Below are 11,338 nucleotides of genomic sequence, written 5' to 3'. Positions count from 1 at the left end.
CCCGATTACTTTTGATGCTTTTACTTACAGCACCTTTTTTATAATTTGCAGCAACTTTATTTTACTTGCACCAACTCTTTAATTTGCAGAAATGAAATTGCGTCCACTTTCTTGATTCAATTCGACAGACCTAATCTTGTTGGACTCAATAAAATTTACAATTAAACCTGGAGGAAATAACAAGGTTTTACCGAGCATCTTTTCCCAGCAATAAATTTCTAGTTTCTAAAGAAACTGTGGTGCTGCGTAGACCGGTGGGAGAGTGAAACATGAAAATTTGGTTTTATCAAACGAGTCGATAAAAGTCGAATTACTCACTGTGAAAGATTTGGAAAGCTGACGTTTCGAGCGTTAGCCTTTCGTCAGAGCGAAGGGCTAACGCTCGAAACGTCGGCTTTCCAAATCGATATCATTCATGGTGGTAATTCGACCTTTATCAACTGGTATGATAAAACCAAATTTTCATGTTTCTCCCAGCAACCCCTGAGAAATTCTATTGTCTACAGCGTGCTCGTGCGACGGGGACAGCCTTGCTAAGAATTCTGTTATTACCGAAGATTCTCAAAATCGTAAACGTTAAGGACAATTAAAAAGTTACCAGGTTAGAGCTGAATTGTCCTACCAGCTTCAACAAGTCAGTTATCAATAGTTTTCAATACGAGAATTATCAGGAAAGGTTAATTATGCACCTGACCTTTTTGTCCTTCTCGTCGATTTGTTACTCCTATTTTCTATTCGATTCAGTTCTCTCCGAGTCTTAAAAACGCTTTGAACAAGTTTCTTGAGCAAACTTGACGAAACCGAGCGAACCGACAAATAACTACAGCGAAAATCTTTATGAAACTAACACATCTTTGTTATTAAGTCCCGTATAAAGTGTGCTCTTTCAAGAAGGGTGCTTTTTCAGTATTTATGACATATTAAAAAACATTTAAAAGATGATAATTAGCGAACTGAAACAAGACCATTAAAATAATTTCGTAATACGCTTGCACGGGGGCGGTTACTGAGTAGTGATGGAGCGAATCCTAAGGTATTTTGATCATATGTACATTAACTTAACAAGCATCACAAAGCCAAGCATGTGTTTGTATTGTCTTTTCCAAAGAATGTAATTGAGTGATAAGAGGCTATTTTCATCTCACCTCATTTGCACGTTTCCAGCGACGTGATATCTGCCTAAATTCACCCAACCAAAACGTTAAGCCATCTATTTTGTGAAAAAACTCAACATCTTTCCAAAAAAGCTTAACTCGTTTTTTCTCTTTTTCGGTATTTATCTTTCAAAGAAGCAAGAAATTACTCAATCGACAGCTTAGCTTTTACACAAGGGACCTGAAGTTATAACTTATTTCGTTTATTTTTAAAGAGATGTCTACCATTGTCGGTTTCAATTCCTTAACTGGTCATTGCTACCAATTTTTTTTAAAATCAAAAACAAAAAGAAGTTGTCTTTTTCGTGGAAATGTAACCGTCTCTAGGACATGCCTTTATTCGAATTCGTTTCCTTGTATGATTGCGGATGGTGTACTAATCCAGCAATTTGAACGAAAGAGGAAATAGGACTGTCTCGATGATCTTTTGCCTAATAGCTTCTTTGTTTACTTTTTGTTGCGTACTTTGCAGATAAGATGTTCCAATCATTAGTCCATTGCCACCAAGAGAAATCAAATCGATCCTTTGCCGCCACACCGTTCATCAAACGAAAAAGACGTGACACTACTTAGACTTCGTGCTAGTGAAACAATCAATTAACGTTTTTGTTCTCTCACGTTATCAATGACTTGAATTTTAATTCAGTATTTTTGTTCATTATTGTGGTTTCACTGTTCCTGTTCTAGCGGCGGGTTGGCGTGATCGATCAGTTTATGCTTTGATAACATGTGGTTTCATTGTTCTCATAATAAAAATGTTGAGAAACCAGTTTTGTTTCAATGCTGCTAAAGAGCTTTCGTGGTGTATTTAACAGTGATTAGAGTGCTAATGGAAGGCGGGAAAATACAATAGAGTCCAACCTAAAAGAAAAGGCTCTCTAACCACAACCTTAAATCATTTTGAGTTTTTGTAAGAGTGTGGAAATTCTATTATTATCAGCTTTCGCATACCATTGACCAAACCGAATCCGTGTGATGTCGCGTGGACGCTACCCTCCCTTGTAGCGTAAGTAATTTCAATGGCTCTTCCGATATAAGATCTATTAAATTTGCTATTTATTTGTCTTCATGGGTGGTTTCGGCGAGGTCAGTTAATTTACTGTAATCTCTAGACAAAACTAATCTGATGCTCTGTGTGTGTAAAATGAACAGGAACAGGGACCCTTTATAAGCCAACGCCCATAGAAGAATACCATACTAGATGGATATCTTCTTGTGTCTTAATATTCATGACACAACCTACACGAGTAGGCTTCAAAGAATATCAATTTAACAAGTAAATTAACGCCCCCAGAGCCTCTTAAATCAGGTAAATAACTAAGTTCGATGACGGGTTACTGGGCAAAAACAGCCGGTAGATCGCTGCTAAATCAACGAACCAACATGTGGTGTATTGTAGACGGTCACTCGCCTGGAAAATTATTTCCACATAGCAACATTATCATTATTATTAGTCTCAAAATGTTTTTTTACCTCACTACACTAGTTTTTTTTTCATACAAAATTGGTTTCTGCTTTGGTCTTCGTGAAAAGAGAGCCGACCAGACCGTGAATGGTCTGTCATTAGTCGGCAGCTTTTGTGTTTGGGATTCCTTTGAGTATAAAGTGCGGAAATCTGAGCAAGAGGTATTTTACCAGAGGAAGAGAAAATAAATGGAAAAAAATTAAATTCGCAAAAAGATAGAAGGTCAAGAAACAATCTTCTTTCGTAGGGAAGATGTAAAACAAACGAGAGTTAATTCCAACATGTACAGCTGAATGTTTGGAAAAGTGCAAATGAGACTTTGAAATCTTCGAATGGTTTAAACATACTCCTGCAAAGCTGCTTTGATGTACATTTCTGGTAAATGTAGTAAAATGTTTACAAAAGTATAAATACACTCTTTCTTTCGAAGAAGGTTTTGTGACAGGTGATACATTCATTCGAATCAACTACAACACTTTTGTACCTCCAATTAGACAATGGTTTTATTGAAGTCAAGTCATCTCCTAACTTGATTAGGTCTTGGAAAAATAACAAAATTACCAATGCTTTTTCCTCGAACAAGTTCCTTAATATGAATTTGAACACTACGCTTATTATACAAAGCAATGCAAAATATAGCGCACAGAGACGCGAGGTTTTGAAGTACTTTGTATCATTTCTATTCAACTTTAGATGGTTAACGTTAATTAGTGGGAAACCACAACCTAGAGAGACATTTATGGCATTAGTGCAGACTGATCAACGTCAAAAAAGACAAATAATGTGGCCACAAAACCTCGTTTCTGGGTGATTTATGCTTGGCGATACAAGACTTAAGCTTGTAATGTGTGGGACTGAATTAAACATGGGTTTTAATTGTTGGGAATTTTCCCTCTCGCTAAAATCATGCAGTCATGTTGATCTCCTTCAAAAATGTTCTTCTTGAATTGATGACCATTCAAAAAATATACAACCTAATTAATAAAAAAAGATGTTTCCCCCTGTTATAGTTCAAATTTAAGTTTACTCAGTCCTTTCAAAAATTAATTTATGTATAATTTAAGCATCATTTGCATTGTCGAAATAATAAAACATTCCTCTTTTTTCTCTAGCTATCAGTTTTCAAATTCTCTTTCCGTATCCAGAAAGAATCTAATTCATTGCTCGCAGATTATAGTTACTCTAGCTTCTTTCTATAGGAAGATTGCGAAATATGTTCGCTCATTTTGACCTCAATCGTAGCTCACGAATGAAACGAAATAGGCCTTCCGCTACTAAGCAAAGCAAGCTGTTCTCCTGGTATCTTTATTGTTCAAGTAACATGTGATTTCTTTGTCTTTTAATGCAAACAGATCCTGCATATTATTTATGCTTGTTCGGCAAACACTTCTTTAAATTGGATAATAGATGAGCCTTCTCTCGTTCGCCGATCAATTTTAAGTTACCTTAACTTTCTTAAATCGCCTTAAAAACTTGCTCGGCTGATCGGCTGCGCTACAAAAGCTAATAGAAATAGAGAATCCGTTGTTTATGTTCGTACCAAGCCTCTGAACGCCCTCAGGCTAGCGAAAACCTACCACTAAAAGCCGATGTTCTCTAGCTGGGGTCGTTTTGGTTTAGTCTTAGATCAGCTCACATGCGATGAAATGTTTCATAATCATGTCCGCTTGAAGAGGTCATAGTAAATGTTAAGACACTTCTTTACTAATAGGAAGTTTTGACTTAAGGAAACCCGTTGTTCCTCATTTCCTTATCTGATATCATTATAAAGACGTCTGTATACTTTTGTCATTTAGAGAGACTACAAGTGGTTCAATAGATCTCCGAAGCCTTTTTCCCTTTTTGTCAATAGCGTCTACAGATTTTTTAAAATTCAAATTAAAATACTTTTCCTTTTCGTAAATTGTGTGTCGAATTTTGATCTTAGTTAACTTATTGTTGTCATAATTTGTCAAAACATGTTCATTGTTTAAAATCAATCGTTAAATCTCAAAGGAAAAAAAAGCTCGTGGGCTTCAAAAAATAATTTACGACGCCTGTACGAAAAATGCACCCAGACTGATGGTAAAGATTTGGGTATACGGTCAAATTTTGCGACTGGCATTTCAGCAAATTATTTAAGCCCATTACTGCTGAAACGTTCTTTACAAAACTTACCGTTGCTATTGTTTGGTAAAGAAGATACGGTAATTTACCCGAATTGTCGGCTGTGATGACTGCTAACAACTGGAGACTAACTTTTTGCTATTTATTATACGTTGCATGTGTTACGTGAAGCTCCGATAATTAATCTTCTAAACGATTAATTTTCCCATGGAAACTCCCCTTTTGCGGGGTAGAAGAAAACGCTTATCGCTGTAGATCAAGTAGATTTGTAGTTAAACTGAGGCATGCCTCCTTCAAAAGCACTTCGGTGTGCAGTTGTTGCAAGAATAAAAGAACGGGAATATAAAAAGAATTATCACACTTCTTCATAGCCTGAGGGAATTCCACTGAGTCCATGTAAAATTTGATAAGTACACATTATTTACCGTGAAAAAAAAAACGCGTAAAATTGTTCGTTCTTTTTCAGACCACCATAGAGCCAAAGATGTGCCTATCTATCGAAACAAAGAAATTTGATTGAAATAAAGTATTGGCTCGTCAAAGTAATTAGCGATCTCGACGAGTTTCTCACTCGTTGGATAGCATTATACGACAGAAGGATGCAGATCGTAGTTTACCATTTAGTGAACTACCCGTAAGGAGTTTCTTAGAGTTAATATAGTACGAGTATGGAGTTACGTCAATTATATCGACGAGATAGCTTAAGTTGCTTGCACCTCGAGCATGTCTTAAATTGACTCCTTTTAAAATGCAGAATTAAATTATGGATATTTCGGTCCACACGCTAAGTTTGAAAAATTAACTGGCATATTTGCCGCACAATCAGTGCTTCTTTTTCACCGTGATATTATTTCTTTTAATAATGTGCAAAGTATGTCTAACCAGGCTTCAACTGTGTTCCACGTTTTTCTCTGAAGTCGACTTATAATATCAAAACGTTCTGAACTGAAGTATAGGAATTTTGTCAGGACAACCTCAAGTTTCCAAGCAACTTGTTTTATTATAAGCAAGAAACTCCTCCCGCTGTATCTATGCATCTTGTGATCTCAAATGTGTGGTGTAATATTTCCATCATTGACGATACTTTTTTTCCAAAAAAATCGTCCTCACGTTAAGCTAGTTGTTTAATGTCTATTTAAGGATAGATTCGCGGACGGTTTACTTAATCCATGAAGGTAATCTGGCTCCTTTAAGAGTCGTAATTGCTCATTTAATTGTGCAAATGATATTTGCCTAGGTGCTGGTAGCTTTTGTTTGAGCGTTTGTTCCTACATTCTCTTACATTAAATCAAAGCGAACAATTCATTTAGCCGGCGGTTCCTAGGAAGTCTACGAACCTATTTGTCGGTGACTAGATGAACAATGTAACATGTGCGTCAGGGTCTCAATTCTGTTGAATCACAAGCAGTAACCGTAAGTCATTTAAAGTCCTTTCTGCAGATCCGGTACCCGGCTCATTTAAATTATCAACCTAAATGCCTCACCCGCGTATTCTTTCGTGCTTACTTTTGACTTCACTGGTAAAAGTGCGGATTTACCAGTTCGAGATATCCTTGTGTCCCGAAGGATAAATTTTTTTGCACGGTCTAAAGCTTCGATCTTTCTTTACATCTGCTGGCTTAAGAGACATTTGAGGACAAAGGAGTTGACTATTGAGCCGCGTGTCCAAATTATATATGTATAAGGCGTGATACATCTATTGTGTGATCCGAACAGCTATCTCTTTGTGGCGATTCTAAGATATTTAGGCAGTAAAGGGCGAACTAAACAAGCCTTCAGAGCGGCTGTAACGGGTCACGTGTGTTGAGTACGGCCACCATAAGACACCTGTAGAACAGCCGATCGTAAATCAAAAACCGTAGTCAAGCTTTCCCTTTTAAGACCCGTTTTCACTGGTTCTGCTTTTCTGCGTCGCAGCTCTTGCAGAATCGCTTAGCTGTTTGCAAGGCTCAGCTCACGTTTTCAAACCGCTCTCCGATTTTCACCAGGCAACGGCGCCTATTATAGCACCAAAAGATATAAAAAGCAAGATTGACAGCGTTATTTGATTGGCTGGAGTCATTAACAAAAGATCTAACAATAGAATTGAACGACCCTCGTGGCACACTTCATTGTCTCAAAAATCGGTGAAATTCACTTCGCGTGGTACACTAATAACGGATCTTTCACACTGTTTCTATTCCTGCAAAGAATACCACCATGGCGCGCAAGCTTAATTAAAGAAACGTTAAAAAACCCGTTTGTTTCGATAAAATCTTACTTCCTCCAGCTAATAATTGTGAAGCTAATTACAGCATGGTTGGTTAATTATGAATAGGTCTTTGAATATTAATAGCCTTTCTCGTACGAGCGCCTTTATTATTATAACTTTTAAGCCAGTAGTAAAGACTGTAGGACTCAGAGCAGCTCGCACGTGTCATTGACTCGCTGTTTGGCTGTCCTCAGAGCACCGCTTCTGATTGGCTGGCTCATTAGCACGTGTCATTAATTTTTGCTACACCTGTCGGTTCTTTCACAGGTGAATACCAATATATTTGTCACCACTGCTCGCAAGTGTTTGCATTCCCAAACACACTTAAAACGCACATCGCATTTGAGTGCGCCTCAAAGCGTGGGAACTGCTATAAAGAGACCCAGTGTCACAGTCGGCGAACACACTTACACACCAGTAACCTTCCAAGTAGAAACAACCCGTTAAACAGGCCGCCAAGAATGAGCACTTTGTTTCTAACTCCAAACTCGGATACAGACGGGATACAGGTAACAAAACCGGACGGCGAACCACCTCTCAACCTGAAACATGACGGAGCTGAAACAAGCAGGAACCATCACCATACCGGCAGCGCTTTTTTATCGGATGCGTCTTTACATGAAGACAAACCTATCGTGAACGGCGGGCATTCTTCAACAGGACTCAATCTTGCCAGTAGCATGGGTTGTCTTAACGGTATCAATGGTTTTAATGGCTTCAACAACCTCTCTCTTGCCATGAATCAGTTTCCTTTTTTCTCCAATTTTAATACCGACTCATTTCTGATGAAGGAGAGCCCTAAATCATTGCAAAGTTCTGGAGGAGAAAGTTCATCCTCCAAAGCTTCGCCGCCTGGCTTCTCGCTGCACTCAAGCTCCGATTTGCAGGTCGTCAAATCTCCAGACAAGTTGCAGCCTGTGCTTACACCACTTACACCAGTCAGTCTTCCTTCCTTTACGGCTGAAACATTCGGGATGAAAGAAGGAATGAAAAACTCTCCCCTTGTACCTCACGTCAACCAGTCGCAATCTTTCAGCTCCGCAAGTTTCAACGGCTTTAAAAGCCCAGAGCTTGGACATGTGCCAGTATCCACAGAATTTCCATCAATTTCAAGACCACTTTTAAACGAACTAAATGGACTTAATGGCATGCGGTACAACTTATCACAAGATTCCTCAGCATTCTCACAGAATCAGATGCCGGATATGTTAAGTAATCCTGCCTTTTTGCTTCAGCCAAGGCCACCGCTTTGCAGCCCATCTGGAATGCCTTTATTCAAGTATGGTTTTCCTCAAGGATTTCCATCGATAAATGGTCAACCAGTAGTGAATCCCTCGGGTCCAATGATGTTCGGAGCAGAGCAAAATCTTACGAGATTACCATCATCGTCTACCACGCCGAACCCGGACGGAACGAGTTTGAACGGGGGTCAACTCGAGCCAGAAAAACCCAAGACATCAGGATGTAACGAAGAGATGATAAACGATCTCAACTCCAAGAAAGTCAATAAAGGATATTTGTGCGAACTGTGTGGAAAGCTATACACTCGTAAATACGGGCTTAAAATCCATATGCGCATTCACACTGGCTACAAACCACTCAAGTGCAAATATTGTCAAAAGAGATTCGGAGATCCAAGCAATATGGCAAAACATATCCGCCTTCATGCAGTCGGAGACACTCCCTACAAATGCCAATACTGTGGAAAAGTTCTCGTAAGAAGAAGGGATTTGGACCGCCATATTAAATCGAGGCACCCGAACGGCCGTTGAAACGGTAAAATCTGCTGTTCGAAATCGACTTTGACATATTTAACGTAAGCTTATTGAGAGAGGAGAAACTTCTGTGAAGATATTTACTGCGACATTGAACTATCAATAACAATTTGGGCCATTTCAAGGTCCTTTTTATTTTCATCATTCGTACGCAGAAGACATCTCATACGTATCTTTAGCTAACATGTTTGTCACAAAATTCCTCAACATTTCTATTGTAAAGACAAAAAAAAAAAAACGTTTATAGGATTTAAAAGAAAGAGGCATATAAGTTTGTACGATAAATCGAAAAGCAAAATAAAAAACGTGCCATTTGAAAAATGCTTTGAACTTTCCCTGTGCCTAATGACATAATTTATTAATTTGATATTCTGTCTCGTTGTTTTCTTTTTAAAAATTATTTTCTCAACCTGCAAACGTAATTAAATGAATAGACTTCTCTTGCTAGCTTTAGAAATTGCCTAGAAACCATTTTACTTTTGTTAATCTTTGAATTTGAAGACAAAGAAAAACGAGTGGAGGCCAACAGTAGAAGGAAAATAATGTTAATCTCCTGATTACGAAATCTCGTCCTCGTATTGACGCCTTCAAAATATTTTGGTCTTTTTGCGCGCTCATAAAACAATAAGTTAAACAAGGACAAATTTAAGAAGATCAAATTCACTGAGGGTATCGTTCTTTTTATAACCAATCACAGATATGACTTTAGAGTCATTCGTTGGAAACTACAATTAAGCCGTTCTAGTCTTTCAAGTTATAATAACAAACCAGACCACATAAGGATTTTTGTTTTTTAAAAACACATATTACTTTGTGTAAATCTTTAAATTATCTTTAGATCCTGTATCATTTAAAAGCCGTTTTAACGTCGTTTACCTTGTCGACCATGCAACCAAGAAAAGAAGACTGGAGTACCTTGTTTGCAAAACTTAATTTCAGCGCGTTGCGTCGAACAATAATAAAAGTAAGTAACTTAAACAGGTTATTTTGTCTTAAAGAGGATTCGTTTGCAAAACAAAAGGTATCCAAGCGATAACTTTCATTTCTTTTCCATGAATTCATGTTGAGATTCCGACACAAAGAGGGACGTGTGTACATGTGTATTTTAAAATGGCTTAGGGCTGGTCTCACAACTGAAAATCAACGGAGTGTGTCTGTCGTGAGTGTGCGTGTTACAAGACGATATTCTCCTCTCCCAATTGCTCACGTGCATTTTTGAGATTTTATCACAGTTTTCTTAGAGTTTTCAGGCAAACATTTTGTCGAGTTGGACGGTCAGTCAAATTAAATGTAATCATAATCTATTGTAGCTTCCAAACGGACCCTAACCAGTGCCAGTGCCGCTTATTTATCGACACTCCCGGATTCGCTACTGAAGTGCCCTTAGACCCTTTCAAACAACAACAAATAAATAAACAAATCCAAATACCACAATAATTTCAAGTTAATAATTGTGTTCTGAAAAAAGCGGGCCTCGAGTACATCCCTGGCAAACATAATTTTTCCGAGGGAAGACTACGACTCTATTGTAGATTTGTGATCATGCGCAGTCCGTGTCCGCGAATCACTGAGTGAAGAATATATGATCAGGGCATAAAGAAACAAAACCTCCCGCTCTCCTCAAACATCGGAGATTTTTTTTTTAAATTTATTTTGCTTGGACTACTTACGTTACTAACACTACTTACTTACTTACTAATACTACTTCATGATGAAATGGTATATGAAATGAATCATATGAACTGCGGATATGAAATCAAGTGAAGCTATGATCTTCGCAGTTACGAACGCAATTTTTACAATTGCGTAGAGAAGCCTGAAAAATTCAGGACTTACGAACGCAATTGTAAAAAATTGTAAAAATTGCGTTCGTAACTGCGAAGATCATAGCTTCACTTGATAATACTACTTACGACTGGGTAGTTATACTATTTACAATAGACTACTAACGTTATTGCAATGTAATCACTACTTAGAACATGGTATTTACACTGTTTACAATGCAGTATTTACGCGGTTTACAAAAATAGTACTGACATCGGAGATTTTTTCCGGAGAGTGGGAAGCTGTACACAGGCTAGAAACAAGAGTGGATCAGTCGAAAGTGCAAGTTCAGTTTAAGATTAACAAGTTTATCAATATATTACAGATATGGATAATTCCTCTTGCTCGTTTCATCTTGGTGATCTTTGCGTTTTGATACTGATGAACTCTGCAGTCGGCTCCTTGGGATCAAGTGCTGGTCACAACTCAACGATTTGAACAATTTGGTGAAATCGGGCGACAACAAAATAAATACGCTTTTTTGGTTCATTATGAGAAACGATTTCGTGCACGTTGAACAATGACGGGTGAGCTTGTCTTTCCATATTTCACGGCGACTGAAGCTGATGACATATCGTTCAATATTGTCAGTATTTGTTGATCAACAAACTATTGAACCGTGTGTCATTTGCTTGCCCGAGACTGAAAAACGCGCCGGGATTGCTTCAAGTTCAGCTAATGGCAATTGGCTAAAAAGGAAAGGAAAGAAAGGAAAGGAAAGGAACTTTATTTAAGTGTCTAATCTTCTAGCGCTGTAGAGCAC

At 38.0% G+C, this 11,338-nt stretch overlaps 1 protein-coding gene across 1 annotated transcript in view; it reads left to right on the top strand.

The window, feature by feature from the left end:
- Positions 1-10,090, top strand: part of LOC137994420 (PR domain zinc finger protein 13-like) — a 19,389-nt gene extending 9,299 nt beyond the window's left edge. The window contains exon 5 of the mRNA XM_068839990.1: positions 7,244-10,090. Within this exon, the coding sequence (XP_068696091.1) occupies positions 7,244-8,748 (1,505 nt within the window). The 3' untranslated portion in view covers positions 8,749-10,090. The remainder of the gene's footprint in view (positions 1-7,243) is intronic.
- The last annotated feature ends 1,248 nt before the right edge of the window (positions 10,091-11,338 follow it).

Source organism: Montipora foliosa, chromosome 3, assembly GCF_036669935.1.
Source record: "Montipora foliosa isolate CH-2021 chromosome 3, ASM3666993v2, whole genome shotgun sequence".
NCBI classification, from domain to species: domain Eukaryota; kingdom Metazoa; phylum Cnidaria; class Anthozoa; order Scleractinia; family Acroporidae; genus Montipora; species Montipora foliosa.
This window is presented reverse-complemented; position numbering and strand designations above follow the sequence as displayed.